General features: G+C 39.6%; 1 protein-coding gene across 1 annotated transcript in view; it reads left to right on the top strand.

Annotated features, from left to right (window-relative positions):
- The window catches only part of LOC135480086 (histone-lysine N-methyltransferase EHMT2-like), a 50,916-nt gene that overhangs the window by 24,360 nt on the left and 4,351 nt on the right, over nucleotides 1-22,205 (top strand). Inside the window, exons 18-25 of the mRNA XM_064759840.1 lie at nucleotides 1,232-1,295; nucleotides 2,370-2,476; nucleotides 7,141-7,285; nucleotides 7,747-7,824; nucleotides 10,528-10,643; nucleotides 13,084-13,170; nucleotides 13,766-13,844; nucleotides 18,597-18,772. Of these exons, the coding sequence (XP_064615910.1) occupies nucleotides 1,232-1,295; nucleotides 2,370-2,476; nucleotides 7,141-7,285; nucleotides 7,747-7,824; nucleotides 10,528-10,643; nucleotides 13,084-13,170; nucleotides 13,766-13,844; nucleotides 18,597-18,772 (852 nt within the window). The remainder of the gene's footprint in view (nucleotides 1-1,231; nucleotides 1,296-2,369; nucleotides 2,477-7,140; nucleotides 7,286-7,746; nucleotides 7,825-10,527; nucleotides 10,644-13,083; nucleotides 13,171-13,765; nucleotides 13,845-18,596; nucleotides 18,773-22,205) is intronic.

The raw sequence follows: 22,205 nt of genomic DNA on the forward strand, positions 1-22,205 counted from the left end.
CGCTAACAACCACAAAATTGCCTACTTCTTCAACTACATTTCAGAAAAAACAAAAAATATCCAATTTTATGGATGGATTTTTGTATTATTGTAAACAGATTATCTTGTGTTTTCGCGTAACTTAATTCCGAAGGTTTCTCAGTTTTGATTTTCAATCTCCTGTTCAACTAATATGTGTGATTGGTTAAGGGTTTCTCTCTGTGCCTAAAAAATTTTCAGGGTTGGTGTGGTTGAAGCAGCATTGATCTTACATGACGGAAGGTGTTTCCTTTAAATGAATTGCAGAAATCAGGATCCAGTTTCACAAAGCGGTGTACGACATTTTTTTTAGGGTACATTTGTCGTGCTATATTTTATACGTCGCGATTACTGTACCATTGTGGTATATGTGCAATTCTAAATGCGCTTATCGCACATGTCCGACATCTTTGTGAAACTGGGCCCAGATTTGCTAAGATAGTTTGGGAAATGGTATGATGTACATTCCTTTATCCAGCACCAATTTGAGTGGCAAAATTTCTTAATTGGTTGAAATTGTCTGACGTCCATTTCCTGGGTAACGTGTCTGAATGTCTGAAACAACATTTATTATTGTTTTGTGTTTTCTGTCTCATTTATTTGAATGAAAGATTATGGTTTGATGCTCCTTCAGTAAGTTTTCAGCCATTTCAATATTTCTTTGAAGTTTTTGCTCCTAAAGTGATGAAGTACAATTACATTAAAGAATGAACTGTACAAAAGAGGTTTTTGTTTAAAGGGATGTAATTAGTAGGGTCATTGCTGCCTAGTCCTATCCATATGTATTTCCTTCTTGCATGAAGCGAAGCAAGAAAGAAATAAATAATTGTGCATTATGGTGTGTTTTATGTTAACTTTTTCTTTTGGTTTTGAGTTCATTTAAAAATTATGTTTTATGCACTATTGGGTTGTGTGTTATTTCGTGTTTTGGTTTTTCTTAACCTAACTGAATTTATCCCCACCTCTTACCCTCCCAGCCAGGTAGATAAATACTTACCACAAGATCAGCTGTAACCAGACAAATTGTCAAGTGTTTTTTTAAGTGAAAGTCCTTTGTTGTGGTACATAAATCAGGGATAGCATTAGTATATGTTTTTCTCCAGTCTGTTGAAGAAGGTGTTGTGTTATGTTTTACATGGATATGTATATATATATATCTGTGTCTATTTAGACAGGTATGAGAAGTTGATATTTTACCTGCTGTTTTTTACAGGTTAATCCTGGCCAGGGGTGGAGATGTAGAGGCCAGGAACAATGAGAATGAACCGCCTATAGGGGTGAGTATCTCAGTACTCGTGCATCATTTCATGGACAGTGCTCAAATGTTCCGCTCCGTCGCCTCATGGTTAGCCAGAAGACCTGGGATCAAACCTGGATCAGGTCATACCAAAGACGGTAATAAATGGTACTTGTTTCTGTCTCGCTTGGCAGTTAGAATTGAATGGTTAGAGCGAAGACTGGTTGGACTGGTGTCATTATAATGCGACTGGGAAAAGTGTCATGTCGAGTGTCTTTAGCATAATTCTTCAGTGGCGACAGCACTTCGGCAGCAAGGTCTCCTGCCACAAGAAGACACAGTACATGTATATATTTATACATATAAAGGTCTGCCAGCAACCTCCAGATAGTCAGAGGTTTCCCCATCATAATACTGAAAAACAAACAAATACCTGTATTATGGCCAAATAAAATTCACTTTGACATCATTTGTGACAAACATAATGTGTGCAGTCGGGAGAATTTTATGTTGCAATACCTTCAGTTGAAGTGCAACTGGCTGAAAACAGACACACCTCTATAAGGATTGTGGTATCCCAGAGCCATTCTGTCTGGCTCTCTCTCTTTTCTGATGGTGTGAGTCACTGCAGCAGGGGTAGTGTACGGTGAAAACCTGTGGATAATTTTACACTGTATCTACAACCATTCCACAAGCTCACCACAAACAAACAACTGGCAGGCTACAGGCTCACTACTGGGAGAAGTCTCAGTGGTCTAGTGGTTAGCGTGCTAGCACATTGTAATGGCACAGGAGCCTTTCAACAATGTGTATGCTGTGAGTTTCAAGTCCAGTCGATGCTACCGTCTTCTTCGGTCGTACATGGGAAGGTCTGCCAGCAACGTGGGGATGGTCTTGTGTGTCCTCCATGCTGTGCCCAGCTTCCTCCCACCAGAATCCTTCCTGGCGTAATCAAATGAAATAAGTAATCAAAAACACTAATCACATAAATAGATAAATAATATAAATAATATGCTGGAAAGCCCCTAGAGTCCTTAAGTGTGACTTGTATTGTAGAACATTGAAAGCTTCTTATGCCTCTTTACTGACTATCTGTTGTTGTTGTTGTTCACAGTGCTGTTTGGATCAGAATAGTCAGGTTTGGATGGCACTGAGAGTGAACAGACAGCTGAAAGGGTTTGCTGCTAAACGACTTGCCAGAACAGAACGCCTCATTCACAGGTAATCATGCATTTACCTTTCTAAATGCAGTTTTGAGACCTGGGATCAAACCCGGGTAGGGTCATATCAAAGGCTTTGAAAATAGTACTTGTTGCTGGTTTGCTTGTCGCTCAGAACTGTGTCTTACGGCAGTGTGGAAATTAAAAGAAACGACAGCAGCAGTACATGCCCTAAATAACTGTACCTTTCGTCCATGACTAACATGCCCAGTTTTCCTGATTCTGAGAGTTCTGTTGATTTTAGAAAGGTGTTGTGAAGTTTGCTGGGAACATGGAATGATATTCTACTGGAAAGTTGTAATATTTTCAGGAATAAAATAATATTTTGTGACATTTATTTGCCTCTAAAAATGGCTTTTTTGGACTATATTTTAGGTCAGTTAGGGTAGTTGAAAGGCTGGTTCATTCTGATTCACAATGTCTTTCATTACTTTGAAACATCTTACCTGTAAGCCTGCTCATGCTGGCTTCCTCCCTGGCTGCATGTGGGAATGTCTGCCAGCAACCTGCGGATGGTCGTGGGTTTCCCCCGGGCTCTGCCGTTCTACCCACCATAATGCTGGTATATGTAGCATAATGTAGTATAAGTAAAATATTCTTGAGTAACGCGTAAAACACCAATCAAATGAATAAATAAATAAATCTTACCTGTAAGAAAACTGTAAAATTAAAAGAAATGAAAAACATGTGTAAAGAGGACCATATTAGAATTTGAGGGCAGTGACAGTGGACATCACACAATATTTTAGCCACAAATTATGCTTAAAGTGGCTGTTTATCTACATTCACCATGCGCTAATTCTTTTCAAACCTTTTCAACTACTTCTGTGACCAATATTTAGAAACATTTTGAGAGAACTATGGGGGGTAGAGAAAAATTGGCAAAGTTTTATGAAGTATGCATCTTTAATGACACAAACCAATCGTTTTTAGCAAGATTTTCATAGTGATTGTATGCATTAGTTGCACTGAAAAAAGTGGTTTAGTGGTTGGAAAGTTTGAAGATTTATTTATTTATTTATTTATTTGATTGGTGTTTTACGCCATCATCAAGAATATTTTACTAATATGACTGCGGCCAGCATTATATTGGGAGGAAACCGGACAGAGCCCAGATGAATCCCACAACCATCTGCAGGTTGGTGACAGACCTTCCTACGTACAAGCCAGAGAGGAAGCCAGCATGAGCTGGACTTGAACTCAAAGCGACCGCATTGGTGAGAGACTCCTGGGTCATTAAGCTGCACTAGCGCGCTAACCGACTGAACCACGGAGGCCCCTTGAAGATTTACAGTACATGTACATGCTGGGATCTAACTTGTTAGGCATGTCTCTGTTCATTTTGTTATTAGATTGTCTGTACAATTTTTTTTGGGGATGAATTTTTCTATTATTGCAAACATTGATTATCTTGTGATTTTCTTTAACTTAATTCTGAAGGTTTCTCAATTTTGATTTTCAATCTCCTGTTCAACTAATATAGTTGATTGGTTAAGAGTTTCTCTCTGTGCCTCAATCATTTTCAGGGTTGGTTTGGTTAAAGCGGCATTGATCTTACATGACGGAAGGTGTTTCTTTTAAATGAATTGTAGAAAGCAAGATCTAGTTTCACAAAGCGGCGTATGACATTTTCTTATGGTACGTTTGTTGTGCTATATTTTGTCATCACAATTACTGTACCATTGTGGTATACGTGAAAGGTGCGGGCTCTGCTTGTGGCATACCCAGACATCAGCGTCAAAGTTGCTCTGCGACACCCTGTGCGACACTGAAATAGCAGCTGTAATCGATAGCAGACCTTACAATTGAGTTTACAGTTGATTGTAAAAATACTTTGAGCCGCTTGTACAAAGGACTAATAAGGCAGTGGTAAATTGTTGAAGTTACAGTCGCCATCGAAGGACAAATTTGACTTAAGGTGGCCTGTGTAAATTGCACAATGTACCAGTCAATAACTTTCCGTCCCTTCATTTTCAAAAGAGTTCTAAATTATAATGATTTAGCAGCTAACAACAGCAACATGTGAAAAAAATGCTCGTAACATGTTTTTGAGAGAATAACATTGTACCTGTTTGCAAACCTAGTCAAAAGTTACTAACTAACGATCAATCGAAGACAAGTATTTGTACTAAACTTCAATTTGGGGCGATTGTTGACAACTGGGTTGACCTGATTAGAATTTCTAATTGTAAGTTACACTATCGTAGCTTATAATCCCTTTGTGCAAAAGAAATGTGGATTGTTTGCTAAGGCTATGATCAAGATCTCAGCAATTTACAATCAACTTAGGCTTACGATCCCTTTGTGCAAGCATCCCCAGTAACGGGGACAGCAATGTTATGGTAAATGTTAGGGTGCCATCTTAACAAGTACTGCAGGTGTGAAGTTATATGTGCCTGTAAAGCACAGTAACCTGAGGGGGACGTTCCATCATTGATGCTCTGTGTGGATAGTAATTGCCTCATGATATTGTGTATTGTGCGTTAGAATCAGTGTTAAGGTAAATGTTGTTGTGGTATATCAAAACGTGTGGTATCAAAAAGACCCGAAATTTTGCATAGGTGTAAATGGAAATAACATGAGGGAGGATTTTCCATCATTGATTAATTATTATTAATTACCGTAAAATGCCAGGTATGTGACCTTTGCCCTTTTTTTTAAAATCAGAATCCATGATAAGGTAAATGTTAAAGCCCTTTATTCATCAAGCTGAAGTTTGTGTTTATATGTCTCTGGACAGGCAAGCTCTTTTACAACCTCAGTTTTTAGTCTTAGCAAAGACTCAAGTGAAATGCAGTTAAAATATTTTACACTTAAATATGAAAAAGTTTGACAACCAGGGGATTGGTATGGCCTCTCAGCAATCATAGCAGTAGACTAGACTTGTCAGATTAGTGTTCATCTCATTGGTTACACGATTTAAATTATTGAAATTTCATTAGTGAAGTCTTTACTTCAAATAAAACCTCTTCCAATAAAGTTTTTATTTTTTTATTCAGCTGTCGTGACTATTTAATACTTATGAGACAAAGAGTGTCAGTTTCTCACCGTGTTAAATTCGTTGGTGTCTTAAAACTGCAACAGCAGCACAGTCCCGCATCAGCCTCTCAATAATTTGATCACTTTGAGTTCAAGTCCAGCTCATTTGGACGTTCTCTACTGTTGAATATGGAACTGTCTGCCAGTAACCTACCGATTTTGTGTGTGTTTCCCACGAACTATGCCTGGTTTCCTCACAATGAAGAGGATCACCTGTAGATAATCTTCCCAGTAATGTGGATTGTAAGTCAGGTACTCCCTGATATTCAAATGTTGTAATACCTCTGTTTTAAGGCCTTTATTCCATCAAATGGAACAGTTTGCTATTTCCAGAAACCTCTACAATACTGACAGGACTAAGCAGGAATGTATATACAAATGCCGTATTAAAGGAGAAGAAAATGTAAATATCCATCAAATACCATTGAAAAGAGTATGCATTTCCTCGCAGGTGCATGCCATTAAAAAATTCTAATATGTACCTCAGGTTGATAAATTATAAATAAAGTCTGCGCCAACATCCGCTGTGGGCGACGCCAATTTGCCTAAGAATTACTCCTGAAGTCTTCTGTGTTAGGAGGAGAATTGCCGTCGGAAACCGCCAAAGTGCAGTTCGTACATTTCCGAGAAGTGTACAACTCTTCTTCTCAGAAGGTAACGAACAGTACAGTTTGTTTTCCGTTTAACAATCGGGGAAACCAAAATGTTATACGTAAGTTCCAAGTTTACACGAACAAGCCATAGGTTTTAACGACTCTCTTTGGCTGAGAGGCAACATGTCCCTAGTATAAATTACAGAGTGTTAAAGATGGAGGACGCAATGAACTCAGCGATTTATGCCAGCTTTGCCGTTTTCATGCTTCACGTGTATGGCGAGGAAAAATGGCAAAATTAAGCAGCAGACCCCACCAGAAAAATGTGCTCTTTTCAACCTATAGTGTCATGTTTTTAAGTTTTTCTTCTCCTGTAAAATATGACGGATAGACACACCGTCATAAAGATCTGGTGCAGTCGTGAAAATGAGGACTTGTTGCTGTGTTGAAGAACAGTAACAGTTAGGATGGTTAGGATGGGTGTTATCTCAAGAGTTTTTTTAGTGAGGCAAAACATTCAGTGTGTCATCTTGCTAGGAGACGCTGCTGTCATTATGATTGAAAAAATGTTAAGAAAAGAAGTTTATATGAAATAGCAAGGAAGGGAGCTAGCAATCTTAGAGGTTGTTTCAGGCAGGAGATTTTTCATTTTTGAATCAGCTATGGCAGAAATGAGTTTTTGTTTTCAGTGGAGTGTTTTATCCACTGTGTCATGTTTAGTATGGTGTATACACTAAGGGGCTGGCGTGGCCAAGTGATTAGCGTGCCAGCATGGCGCAATGACTGTGGAACAGCTCTGAGTTCAAGCCCAGCACATGCTGGCTATCTCTCCATTCATAGGAGAGAAAGTCAGTAAGGCAACCTGCAGATGGTCGTGGGTTTCTGCCGGGCTCTACCCAGTTTCCACCCACATGCTGTCTTGAAAGTGAAAGTGAAGTATTCTTGAATATATTATTAACACACCAATCAAATAAATAAGTAAATTTAAACTCTAAATTTAAAGGTAAAGTAATTGTCATCCTTTGTGTTGCAGAGATATTACATTAGGGAAGGAGAATAACCCAATTCCTGGTGTGAACGCCGTCGACGAAGAAGAGAACCCCACCGATTATTTGTATATCACAGAAAACTGCGAAACCACACCGCTAAATATCAACCGTACCATTACCAGTTTACAGGTAAGTGGGCGAGTGGCTTGTAATCTCTGCTGGAGTTATTGGCTGATTGACCATGTAAATTCAATACACGTAGATGTATCTGGTTGGTCAGTTATCAGCTAGTCTCTGCCCTCACACCCGGCTGGCATTTTTTTCATCGTCGTGTTTTTAGTTTCGTACTCCTAGCACTCTTGGTTTGTTTTCACAGGTAGTGTGGTAAATGTTTTGATAGATCAGGGACTGCTTTCCAATACCCTATATGCATCTAGGAGCCATTGCTTTACCCCTTCTGATCCTCATTTATGCCTTCTATAAACTAGGCTGATGATATCAGTGGGCTCCACTGGGGACTAATCCCTAAGAAATAAATCAGATTTAAAAGTTCTCAGCATTTCTGACATCAATGAAGTCTATAAAACATGTTGAATTATTTAAATTTAATGATGTAACATTATATTTGCACCTGGTGGTTTTCTTTGCAGAGCTGTAATTGTAAAGATAGCTGCTCGTCCAATATGTGCAACTGTAGTCGAAACAGCGTCAAGTGCTGGTTTGATAAGGTAAGCTTATGTTGCTGTGGTTATAAAGAAGGTTATGTTATTGTCTGCATTTGTCAGGTAGGTGGATGAGTTGCTTGTGAGCACAGGTTAGCCTTGGTTCAAGGTCCAAACCATTAGATTTTGATAGTTATGGGGGGTCCTGCAATTTTTCATTATTGACAGTCAGGGGGAAAAAAAAAACAGCAGATAAACAAAGTATTGTCCCTGTGTTTGTAGTGAGGGAACTTCTATATTCACCCTAAATGACCAAAATTTTTTGTCGGCAAATAAATATTATTTTGGTGCTGAAACTTGCCATTTTTCCGGAAGGACATCATCCTGCCATCCAAACAAACCTGAAAGCACCTATTTAAAATCGTTGGAATTTCAGAGTAAGGAAATATTAGGAAGTTAGTCATGGACAGAAGTTTAGGTCATTTAGGGAAGTTGAAGTTTGTGCTCGAGCTGTGAAGCTAATTTCTTTGACCAAGTTTTGAACTTTTCTTCAACTTTATTGTAAGGGAAAAATTGTGGAGCAAATGAAATGAATAAATTAAGTAGAAAAGGCATGATATATACCTAATACAATCAGAACACAACTGATTAATGGTACACTGAATCTATAATCTCTTATTGATATGGCACAATAACAGGAAAAAATCTCAGCAGAAATAAATTTTGGTATAGGACCTAGTTTGGTAGGATGCGGTTTCACATCAGATGGACATGCATTAATTAATTGAGGTGGTTAGCGTGCCAGCGCGGAGCAGTGACCCAGTAGCCTATCACCAATGCGGTCGCTGTAAGATCAAGTCCAGCTCATGCTGGATTCCTCTCTGTCCGTACATTGAAAGGTCTGCCACCTACCTGTGGATGGTCGTGAATTTCTCGTAGAGCTCTGCCTGGTTTCCTCCCACCATAATGTTGGCTGCCGTCGTATAAGTGAAATATTCTTTAGTACGGTGTAAAACTCCAATCAAATATATAACACGCATTATTGTTTGATTGGTCCATACACAGCCTTATCGGTCATAGTCTCGACGCTGACCAGTGTGATCAGACATAGCTGCCATGTCGGCCGTCTGGTCATTCTTTAGGCCAGTAAGTTTACATTAGCAGCCACAAATGACTTGTTCATGCCTGTGTAATGAAGGAGGCCCGTGGGACATGTCAAGCTATCTGAGCTGTCGTCTGTTATATTCTAATGTCGCTCTTCATTGTCTACTCGTCTGCAATGTCCATAGTGAGATGAGGCTGAGGCTGTAGACATGCCGTTTTTGTTTTCTTGTGTCTCCTTCTTTTTTTATCTTCACCAGTCAGTGGGGACATGTATCGTTATAGTATGGTGCTGTCTGTATGTACAATTTTGGGCATTAGCACTCCAACTCAAGGGAGTTTATTAAAAGGAGTTTATTTCAGACTTTTCGTATCTTTGCCCAAGGTGTTCATTCAAGCATATTCTTAAGGTATTATTCTGTGATGAGTGATTATAGGGCTGAAACTGGCCAATCCGTAACCGGTGTTGTTTTGTCTCCAAAATCAAATAATAAATGTACATAAATTGCACTGAAAGTTTTTCTTTCATTTCAAAAAGGTTGAGGAATTAGGGTACCTGCAGCCTGTTGCTTTAGTAAAATTTTGAGTAGGCAACTGTCCATTTTGAGCAGGCAGCTGTCCACTTTGAGCAGGCAGCTGTCCACTTTGAGCAAGGCTTCTGTTTGACTTCATTCAATGCTCTGCTTTGGAGTGCTAGATCCAGAGTCAGCCCTAGGTTGAGTCACGCCTAAGACCTTAAAAGAGTAAGTTGTAACTTTCTCGTTTGGCATTCAGTATTAAGGGTATATCAACGATTGGTTGACCCTGGTCAGTATAATGGTCCGGACAGGGCAGGTTACTTGCCTTTGGTAAGTCATCTCAGTGAAGCAGCACTAGATAAAAGAGCGATGGAAATCCTGTGACAAGGAGGCACATTACATGCGCTCTAAGGACTCTTTCGACATATGACTGAAAAATTATTAAGTACATTAAACCCCAAGCACTCAATCACTCACTCACTCACAAAATCAAGTCTCTCTGTCATTGAGTGGGCTGCTTGTACGGAAAAAGATAATGAAAGCCTGTCATCTGCAGAACTGCTTTATTTACAGTTATAAAAATTTGTCGGCTTTTTGTTTCTACCATTAGAGCAGGGGCCTGTTGAAAACGAGTCACTGCGCTTTATGATTTATCCCTTTGTGCAGTGGGTTTCATGTTGACACTTTATGTGAAGAACTGCTTCACTGAAGAGTTTGAAATAGAGGACAATACTATGTATTTCAACCATCAACACCAAGCCTGATGACATGGTGTCTAATTACGGTGTCATGATGTGAACATGATTGTATACTTCACATCTCATTCCTTATGAGGTGTTAATTATAGATTTACTTCTTCATTTATACAACCTCGCTTGGTGCTCTGCATGAAGGGGATAGTGCAACGACTGGTTGACCCATGTCAGTATAATGGCTTGGGTAGGATGGCTTACTTGCCTTCGGTAAGGCGTCTCAGTGAAGCAGCACTAGATAAAAGAGCAGTGGAAATCCGTCCTGCAACAAGGAGACCCATTACAAACACCCCAAGGTTTCCTTCCTCGTCATATTACTGAAAAATTGTTAAGTACCGCGTTAAACCCCAAGCACTCAGTCATTTACACAAAGTCCTATATTTCACATTTTTTATCAGGATGGTCGTTTATTACCTGAATTCAATACGCTGGAACCGCCGTTGATCTTTGAGTGTAACAGAGCCTGCAGATGTTGGACGACTTGCAACAACAGGGTTGTGCAGAATGGAATCACGTAAGTACAGCTTGAAAATGTATCTCCCAGGGGTCTGGAAAACCTGAAAAAAATATGTGGAAAACCTGGGAAAAATCTGGAAAAAAAGTGTGGAAATCCTGGGGAAAACCTGAAAAAAGAGTGTGGAAAATCTGGGAAAAAAGTGTGGAAATCCTGGGGAAAACCTGAAAAAAGAGTGTGGAAAACGTGGGGAAAATCTGGGAAAAAGTGTGGAAATCCTGGGAAAAATCTGAAAAAAGTGTGGAAAACCTGGGAAAAATCTGGAAAAAAAGTGTGGAAACCCTGGGGAAAATCTAAAAAAAAGTGTGGAAAACCTGTCGAAAATCTGGAAAAAAAGTGGGGAAATCCTGGGGAAAATCTGGAAAAAAAGTGGGGAAATCCTGGGGGAAATCTGAAAAAAAGTGTGGAAAACCTGGGAAAAATCTGAAAAAAAAAACTGGGGAAATCCTGGGGAAAATCTGAAAAAAAGTGTGGAAAACATAGCAAAAATCTTAAAAGAAACAGTGTGGAAGACATTGGGAAAAAACCTAAGAAGAAGTGTGGTAAAGCTGCAAAAAATGTGGAAAACATTGGATTGATTGGTGTTTTACGCCGTACTCAAGAATATTTCACTTATACGACGGCGGCGAAAACATTGGAGAAATCCCCCTAAAAATTCTGGGGCGGGGTCAAAAACTTCTGGTAACCCTGGAAGGTGGAAACCGGGGATGAGTCCAGAAAACCTGGGAAAAGCCTAGAAAACTTAAGAATAGTACAGAAAATGTGGAAAACCAGGAAAAGAAATCTTCAAAGTCACATAGAAGTGTGTCAAGCTTGTAAAGTGTCTCAAGATAGAAATCTTTTGAAGAGACTAGAAATCTTGGAATTTCAGGTTTTTCATAAAAATTGTGTTATATTAAAACTCCCTATTCACATGTTTGAGAGGTATAGCTTGTAATAACAAGTCTGATGAAAAAGGACTTTTTAGCAGTGAAATATTGGCCTTCTTGAGTATTTAAGGTTCTGAGGTGAGGAAATTTCCTCTGTGTAAAGAAGTTCAGTCTTTTATGTGGTTTAAATCAGTTAGATGGTTAAATGGATTGGTGTTGGCTCTGAGCCCTCGTGGTTTGTGCATGGTCACCTTAACGGAGCTGTTAATAAACCTGGGATTGGGTGTGTAATTAGTCAGGTGAGCTGGTTGTGTCAGTCGGAATAATGGTAACCTAATTTCCGGACGTCTTGTCTGTCTGTGGTCTGAATTATATCCTGTGTGATCTCACGGAATTCCTGATTTCTCTAGTGACAGGAATTGATAAAATTTAGAATTTTGAGGCTTTCCATTTTTTATGCTTATCATTTTTTCTTAACTGTTTTTTTGTACTGAATGGTTTTCCATTATGTTCTATTTTGCTTATGTACTAATAAGGCCAATAAGGTAAATCAATCAAATATGGAGTACCCTAATTGGCCTCTCAGACCAATATTTTGAAATATTCTGAGAGAACTCCGGGCTGTAGAGAAATAATCTGCACAGTTTTATGAAGCTTGCATCTTTAGTGACAAACAAATCATTTTTATGATAATTGCGTGCATAAATTGGACTGAAATAAGTGCTTTATAGGCCAGAAAGGTTGAATATCTACAGTGTTGTCTGTGAAAAGTGCTTACCAACTAGTTGAATATACTATGGATCAAGAAGTGCTAGATTTATCCACACAAATACAAATGTTTAATGCATAATACTTGCTGTCGTCTTATAATTGAAAATATTCTTGAGTACATCCTGAAACACCATAAGACGAATAATCAACTAAATAAATAATTAAAGTGAAAGACAGCTTCTGTTTATGTGAACTGAAAGACTACGATTCAAAATATCTTAAACAGGCATTAAATGCTTTTTTATTTTTTTTTTTCAACCCAGTAAAAGTATAGTGAAACTTCATCTGCACACAGCTTCAGCATATCTCCATTATCAAGGCAAGAGTGACATCGTGTTTACTCTAGCTCTCTAATGCCGAAGGTATTTTTAGAACAACAGTCTAGGCAGTAGCCTATGGCAGATGAAAGTTGTGTACTGCAACAATGAAGACCCATGTGATAAATAGCTTTGTTGGAAATTGGACACATTTTATATAAGCATATTTCTTTCCCACTGCTTGAATTTTTGATACAGTAGGCCTACTAAATCATTTCCAAGGAACTCCAGCATTTAAATAGCCTGCAGATGCATGTCTTGGGTATTCCTGGTACTAGTCATAGCTTCTGGAGGGGTTTGCATTTTGGGCCCTATTCAAATGTTTACAGCATTACAATAAGAAAGTTGTACAACTAGATTCATGCTTAATTCTGAAACAAGTGGAAATAATTTTAAGCACAACTGGGGCTGCATAATGTAGGGGTGTTAACACTGACAGTTTGGCCTCATAATTTTTGGTTATTATTTGTCTGTCTTGTGCAGGGTCAGACTTCAGTTATTCCGCACCTGTAATAGAGGCTGGGGTGTCAAGACGCTGCTAGACATTCCACAGGGCTCATTTATATGCGAGTAAGTACATATTCTTTGTTTAAGCCATCCTTAATTCTTTGTCAGAAAATATATGATAGGTCAGCAGCAGAACTTTCTTGTTGTTTCTTTTTTTTTGTATTTTTGTCCTGTTTTTTGTCGGTTAATCAAAAAGATAGGGAATTGAACAAAATTAATATTCAGCAAAAAATTAAGTAAAATATCCTATACCCCCAATGGACATATTTTTAATGAAGACTTCAATTTCTGACAGCCACTGCTGGATACAAGTTATTGTGGGATACATGTGTTCATGAAAAACAAAAAAATCTCCTAAAAACAAACAATTAGATAAGGTATATTACATGCTAAATGTGCAAAATTTATGCTGGTTTCTGAACTTGATCTGAGGGGCCACAAAATGAGCCTGCACACAAAATTTTATCAAAATTTGAAAATAATATCTGATACTATTGACCAATCAGAATCAAAGAAATAGTTGCCAAAACATCTGCACAGATTTGGCTGGTTTTCTGATTTAATCTAACGTTTGCACAAAACAGAGTTGCTCGTTGCACCTAAAAAACAAAAAAAAAAAAACAAAATGTGAAACTATGGCTGTGTTTTTTTTTTGCAGGTATATAGGGGAGTTGATCTCAGACTCGGAGGCAGACAGACGAGAAGACGATTCTTATTTGTTTGATCTTGACAACAAGGTAAGAGAACCTGAATGTGTTCAAAGACTTGATCAAATCTGAAATCTTCTTCCTACTAGTTGGGTTGTGCACAAAAGTTTGTACACAGCTCCGCCTGTTCATAGCTGCTTTGTGGCACTAGGCACTGGGAACGAGGTTAGACATCTACCTTTGACTAGGCAGTATATACCTCCAACAACAGGTCCTTACAGTGGTGGCCTCAAAGTGTTCTTATTTGTGCTGGGCTTTGTGTATCCTTTACTGGCTTATGAACAAATAGCGTAAAGTGCAAAACTGTCTGGTTTCATCCAACCCTGACCGAAAGGTAAAGGTAATATCTTGTCATGTCAGAATGGCCAGTGGGAAATGTTATTTATTAATCAACAGTCTGGGTTTTTTTTTTATGAGCCAGTCATTTCAGATTTTCTTCTTGTAAATCGGTACATTATCAAAACGTAATGGAGCTGTAGCTTGCTCGCTGTCCAAGGATTTTACCAGTGATAAGCCAGAGTTGAACTTATCTAGGTCTGTAGGGCTGTGATTACTTCTACTATTCCTGTACCGTCCTTAATATACAAATGCTCTCCGGCTGTACGTGGGAAGGTCTGCCAGTGAATGGCCATGGGTTCCCCCCAGGCTCTATTTGGTTTTCTCCCACCATAATGCTCGCCATCGTTGTATAAGTGAAATATTTTTGTGCAGAGCGTAATAAATAAATCAATATACTAGTGCTGTGCACCAAATAATGTCTTTTTATTGATGTGCAATGTCTGTCAGGAAAGGAAGACAAAACTCGTTGCTGAGGCTCACTGTTTCTGGGCCACTCCAACGAAAACAAGGCTTCTGTAGCTGAACAACAAGATTCATAATTACTGTAAATTACAAATTTCATGACTGTGTATTTTGTATTAGAAGGAATGTTAAAGTGAATGTTTGGGGGTGGTATCTCAAAAAGATGACTTGCTACTGACTGGCTGGCTAATGACTTGCTACTGGCTGGCTAATGACTTGCTACTGGCTGGCTAATGACTTGCTACTGGCTGGCTACTTCTTTTCCAAGAATGTTCAGCCTGGTTACTTGCTGCTGTAGCTAGTGTGGCCCTTTGACCATGATGTAGCCTGTTTTGTTCGATCCCAGCCGTAAAATAAGGACTTAGTTTGTCTGGTACAAGACCATATCCCCTGGGTGGTCCTTCAGGATGGGGTCATGTAACCTTTGGAGATGCGTCGAACAATGATGAAATGTGTTGATTAAGCCACTCGTGAACAAACAGAATCACGTGTGATTTATTTGCGTTAAGGATAACGACGCGGCAGAAAATGGCTAATAACACAAATGTCCACTTTAATGGGAACGACAAGACAGCTTGCGGTCGAGCGCAGATGCTCCGGATCTGCTCTCACTTCATGCCGTTGGTTGCCTAGCAACGCGACAAACGACAAAGGAGCGCCTTGTTGCGGTATCGGTATTGATTGTCGAGCTGTCTCACAAAGGTTGTTGCATGCTCGTCTTGGTACCTGGGGTGAAAAAAACTTGGGTGGGTAGTGTTACATTCTGGAGACTTGGCTTTGATCTATTAGAGTAATCAATAGAGTATTGGAATGTGGAAGTTAATTCTTATGTACGTGGAAGTGATGAAGCTGATGAGACAAACACATTATTCCTAATACTTATGTGGAGATTAGGCAGTGATGAACTCCACTAATTCTACCCAGCTTGACCATTTTCCCCCAGGCATGATAATGCATTGGGAAAGAAGACAATTATTGTTAGAAAATTTCAGAAAAGCGCATCTGCTGGATTGTTCATACTTTGAAGTCAGTCCACTGAATACCTTGAAATGATAGATAAGCACAATTACATTTAACATCGAAGAAATGGTTTCTGATGATTTCAGAATTTCAATTTTTAAAAAAAATCTTCACGGCCGGAGAGGAAGCCAGCATGATCTGGTCTTGAACTCACAACGACCGCATTGGTGAGAGGCTTCTCGGTCACTACGCTGTGCTAGCGCGCTAACCGACCGAGCCACGGAGGCTCCTAAAGGCATCTTTAGGAGGATTCATAGCTGTAATGATTTTATGTAAAAATGTCTTTCATGTATCGTACTATGTTTACTTTGTGTCTTCTGTGTGTATATATATATATATATACATATATATATGTATATAGTTTTTGTTACCTGGATTTTACCATGTCTTTTTAACACTATATATATATATATATATATATATATATTATATATAAGTGAGCAAGACATGGCTCAGTGAGCAGAGTGAGCAACTCATAACCATACGATACTGGTTCAAACCCAGCCTTGGGCAGGGAATTTGTACACTCCACCACCCTTTGGTTTTTGTGGCCTTTGACAGTAAGTGGTCAACAGCATTCGTTGGCTGGGTGTGCTCTTCGGCTTCCTCTTTTCATAAAACAGACCCTGACTGTTAATAAAAAAATTCTTGTAACCACAATCAAATCAAACGTTTGCCTCTGAGTCGTGAAATCTGGGATCAAACTCGAGTTTGGTCTTACCAAAGACTTAAAAATAGTACTTGATGCTGCCTTGCTGGGTGCTCAGCACTGAGTGGTTAGAGCAAGAAAACAGGACTGGTTGACCCGATGTCAGTATAATATGATTAGGTGTGATGTCATGATGTCATGTCTGGTTACTTTGGCATAAGGTGCAGGCATGTACACACACATGCATACACACACACACATATGTATATATGTGTGTTAAAAAGACATGGTAAAAAAACTAAGTGGAACGACAGATGAAATGGAAAATAGGTGATATTTGGATGCAACATATACATGTAAAAAAAAAAAAAATGATATTTAGACATGCTACTAAAACAAAAGTGTCTGGAAAAGATGTTCGGATGCTGTTTTTCTCATTTATGTTTCCTTTTAAGCACAGAGAAATCAAAGTGACTCCATCTCTTTTCCTCATTCCTAGGTGTTGTGGACTGACAGGGCATGAGTGCAAAAGTTTGGAATATGGTTAAACATAAATAGATAAATATTTCTTGTTTTGTATGTCAACAACCTTGTATAAGTAGACAATTGCTTTAAATTATTTGTTTCTTTTAATATTGTTTCTTACTGTTTGCCATAAAAAAATCAATCTTCGTGGACAAGAGACGTAAAAGAAAAAAAAAAACATAAAAAATCCCTCAAACCCCAGTCTGTTGACAATACGGCGTCTGCCTGGCTTGGAAAACCTTAGAGGGCTCGTCCATTTCAATTCAGGTTGTTAATTCTCAATTTAATCAGACTATTAAATGCCAGTGGTTGATTATTCATCGGGTCCCCATGGGAGGAGTTTGGGTTAGTGCAGGGCTTTATTGATGGCTACCTGGCATGCCCGCCTCGTTATGGCTCTCCTCCACAGGATCCCCGTTACGTATGGCCCCACTATTTTTCCCCTCAAGACAGCTGACACTAGGAGATATTTTAATTTTGTTTTTTTTTTTTTTGTTTTTTTTTGACTCTTGACATTCATTTTGATTATTTCTGTTGCTCTTGTCTGAGTGGAGGTTTTTTTTTTTGTTTTAAATTTTTTTGTTATATCACCATACATCAGATTGTAAACCTGTCCATAATCAGATTGTCAGCCTGTCTGCAATTAAATTCATAATCAGTTCTTGTCAACACTTTTTTAATGCAAGAATTTTAATGCAATTTCAATAATTTTCAGAATACGTCCTCAACCACTGAGGAAGATAAGCAAGATTTAATCGTTTTTGTCATGTGTTAGGTAGTTACTCCCCTTCATTACTCAATTTATACTTCCCTACGGTACATAAAGAGGAGTGATGTCAACTTTGATCTGCCAAAAGTTTTTATGTAATTTCCATAATTTTTTTTTGCATACTTATGAGTACCTCATGGAGATTTGCAAGAGACTTATTGGTGTGTTGGGCTTTTCCTGTGGAATTTCAATGATTTTGAGCAATCCTCACTGCCATGTCATGATTATTCTATTTACCTCCATCATTTTTCAGCATACTTATTTATTTATTTGATTTGTGCTTGTACGTCGTACTCAAGAATATTTCACTTATACAACAGCGGCCAGCATTATAGTGGGAGGAAACTGGGCACAGCCCGCTGGAAACCATCCACAGGTTGCTGGCAGACTTTCCCACTGACGACCGGAGAGGAAGCCAGCATGAGCTGGACTTGAACTCACAGCGACTGCATTGGCGAGAGGCTCCTTGGTGATTACCCTGCGCTAGTGCGCTAACCGACTGAGCCACGGAGGCCCCTTTTTCAGTATATGATTTTGGGTTCCGCCTGGTTTCTTCCCACCATAGTGCTAGCCACCGTGGGATAAGTGAAATATTTTTGAGTACGGCGTAAAACACCAATGAAATAAATAAATAAAATTGTTCAGCATAATCAGTACATTGTCGTGGATCAGAGCCTTTGGTAGAGAATTTGTGATTTTGCTTACTCACAGTGTCTGTTGCTGGTGTTGCCAACACTCACTGTAAACCACGGTCTTCCACCAATATGGTGTGCATATCTCTACATCACAGGTGGAAAAGTCTGTCATATACTTACCAAAGTTTTATGGTTTGTCATGTCGTGACTTTAAAATGCAGACTAGCTTGTGGGTGTTGTGTGTAATGTATATTGATAGGTTGAAATGTCATTATATCGTATGGGGGTGGTTGTGCTGAAATGTATACATACATATGGTCACACTCCAGGTTTCAAACCACTGTGCTAATGTGTTGTTGTTGTTGCCCTTTGTCTTTATTTAGGACGGAGAGACGTATTGTATAGACGCCAGGAAGTATGGTAATATCAGTCGTTTCATCAACCACCTGTGCGAGCCCAACATCATCCCAGTCAAGGTGTTCGTAGAACATCAAGACCTCCGCTTTCCTCGCATCTGCTTTTTCTCGTCTCGACCAATCAAAGCTCAGGAAGAACTTGGGTAAGAGTCACATGTATTAGGTCATCTCAACGATGGTAAACACCATGTTCAGGGTTATTTCAGGTGTTTGTTGGGTGGGAAGGTGGGGTGGGGAGGTATGGAATCAACTAGAAAGAGGTCTAACATACCAGAGCTTGCTGCTCCCTGGCTTGGTGCTCAGCACTGAGAGGTTTGAGCAAGGAGACAGGGCAAGTTGGCCGAGTGTCAGTACAATGTTACTGGGTGGGGTGTCCTGTCCGGTGTCTATGACATCATATTTCACATGTTCTAGCCTAGATATCAGTGAATCAATACCACTTTCAGTCATCAAGTTTGCCTGGCTTTCGTAAAGGTGTGGAACTCGCGTCTTCAGATGTGAGGATTCATGGTGATGTATGAATTACAGGATAATGACCTTAATTACTTGTAACTTCCTTGATATATTGATAAGGAGGTGCTCAATTAGTAGCCCACATAACCAGTAGCCCACATAACCAGTAGATAGGTCTCATGACTCATGGTACCTCAGGTCCAGAACTTTCCAGACTCTTCTCGTAGGTGTGTGGCACGTGTGTCAAATATCGTGACATGAGTAGATTCAATAGATTGTGCATTAATGCATGAACTGCGCGAGGTGGCCTAATGGTTGAACTTTCACCTCGAAGTCAGGAGACCAGGAATCAGACCTTGTTAGGTCACACACTAAAGACACCAAAAGGAAATAGGACTGGTTGGCTCAGTGTCAGTATAATGTGACTGGGTGGGGTGTCATGTCTGGTGTCGGCGGCTTGTATTTTCAGTGACGGCAACACTTTGTCGTTATGGATTCGTCCTGCTACAAGAAGACACAGCATTTGTACACATGCCTAATGACTCTGCTTGTCATATGAAATATGGTTGAGTTTGTTGTTTAGACCAAAGCACACGTGTATGCATATATATAAATTCACGTACATGACAAGGAGTTTTGACAGTCAGTGTCGTGTTTCAACGTAAGGTAGGTGCCGTATTTCCCCTCAAAATTTAGATGGAAAAACAGCATTTTAGAGGTGAATAAATGCATACTCTTGGTGCTGAAATTTACAGTTATCCATTAGAATATCGTCCTACCTTCTAAATAAACCTCACAACACCTTTCTGCGACGACAAATCGTAATCCTTAGTTTCAGGAAAAATGAATAGCTTTGTCATGGGGCGATATTTTGGGTAAAATACAGTACTTGTGGTATGGCTGGTTGATAGTGAAGAAAAATGAGTCTGTTGTGGGGACTACTGAAAATGTTCAAGTTAAGTTAATGCCGATCTCAGCTGGACCCGAAGGTTGCACACGTCAGAATTGACAGACTGGGCTGTGCAAAGTAATGGACGATGTAAGCTGAGAGATAGCCTGCCAGCCCCAAAAGGTTACCTGGGCATAAGCTGTTCACCCTGCATAACTACGCAGGGAGAGGTTTTGCAAGCGATCAGCTCGTGAATCGTTAACGTAACGTGCAGTTTAGGTTTTGTGGTTGTTTGGCATTTATTCAACGTGTCAAGTGTTGAGATTCATGAGATACTGGTAGTGGTGGAGATGTATGCCTTGTTCATGTATAAAGGCGTTTGCGTTACTACGAGCTTTACCCGCAAGGAAATGCGTCCGGTCGTCACATATGTATGAGAAAGATACATTGTACAGCAAGTGAAAGGTGATCACAGAAGACAAGGAGTGATCGCAAGGGGTATGGATAGTTTTCACAATACCAGTGATAAACCAAACTACTGCTAATTAACCAAACGACAACAAACACTTTGTACATAACTTATTCACAAGCTTTTGGAAGAGACTTTAGTAATCATCAGGCGTGTTTGTCACTGTCTCATCCGAAAGCTTCTGAATAAGTGTACATGTACAAAAGAGTGGCCAAAAGCTGTTGACTTGCATAACCGAGATATTACAGTACTTTAAAATACGGTACAACTGTTTTAGTAACCCAGACCAGAAATTGTCGTAGGCGCATGCACGTTTCAAAAATGCACCCCATAAAACACAAGAACGACCTTTCGAACAATTGCAAGAAAACCGTTCTTCCATAAAGCTACCGGCCCGGATAGCACAGTTGGTAGAGCGTCCGCTTCTGGACGGGTAGATCCAGGATCATTCCTTGATCGAGTCACACCTAAGACTTTAAAAGAGGATGTTGTAACTTCCTCGCGTGGCGTTCAGCATCAAGGGGATAGTGAACGACTGGTTGACCCGTATCAGTATAATAGCTCGGGCGGGGCGGCTTACTTGCCTTCGGTAAGTCGCCTCAGTGAAGCAGCGCTAGATAAAAGAGCGGTGGAAATCCGTCCTGATACAAGGAGGCACATTGCACGTACATGCACCCTAAGGATTCCTTCGTCGTCATATGACTGAAAAATTGTTGAGTACGACATTAAACCCCAAGCACTCACTCACTCCATAAAGCTGATTTTCGCGGCGTAAAGTGAAAGAAGACATTGAATGAGGAAGGTGTGAAAGAAGGTGGCACCATTCCTTCGACCGAAGAATAAACAAAACAATATTAGCATATTCATCTTGGGCATTTTCAGTCAGTGTGAGAAAGTTATCATAGGGCGAGGGAAAATGATACTGGTAATCTTATAGTCTCATTAGGAACGAGGCAGCCACTATCATCAAAAAGCCTGAATCATCATAAATGTCCCATCATGAATTGTCATGAAAAGTCTTGAATTAGAAAGTTTTGGGAAAATGACAATGAGGTAGATATCAGAAACTCCTTATTGATGACCAATTTCTTTGAGCCTCTGAGACGGATGTTGACAATTTCTTATCGGGTATTTTATCTTATGACAGACAAGTTCGGAAGATTTGCCATGTTGAAAAGTAAAAAAAAAAAAACAAACTTACGAAACACTTCAGTTATGCTCAAAGCTAAAGTGACGTTTGATAGATTGAGAATTTATTTCTAAGTATTCCGGCAAGTAGAAGAGGTATGGTTTTTCGTCGGTACCGATACGTTTGGGTTTCTCTGGGTAACGTGTCTTGACAGTTAGTGGAAACGGTCTAGCAATTATACGGAGAAATCCATTATACACACGGAACTTGTCCCCCTGTGCTGTACAGTGTAGTTATACCGGAGATGGTCTCATATAAATTTGTTGTTGTTGTTACACACTATTTCCGGTATGTGCAATGCACAACGTTTATTGGTGAACCCTGAGAGTGGTATTTTTGTGGAAAGGCTAGTATCGGTGTCTTCACTTTGAAGATATGCCAACAGTAAGCTTCAGGCAAAATTTGGAAAGTCTCCCTCAAAATATCGCGAATGTCCATTTCGGCATTCGCAGCACCCGTCGGGCCATCTAATAACGCGACCAGTAGACTAAAACTGGTTATCGCGCAATATCAGCGCGGCCAGAGGGGAAAAAATTCCGCACTCTAATAGTTCAGAAGAAAACAGTTTTGAGCAAT

The sequence above is a fragment of the Liolophura sinensis genome, chromosome 13, assembly GCF_032854445.1.
Source record: "Liolophura sinensis isolate JHLJ2023 chromosome 13, CUHK_Ljap_v2, whole genome shotgun sequence".
Classification (NCBI taxonomy): Eukaryota; Metazoa; Mollusca; class Polyplacophora; order Chitonida; family Chitonidae; genus Liolophura; species Liolophura sinensis.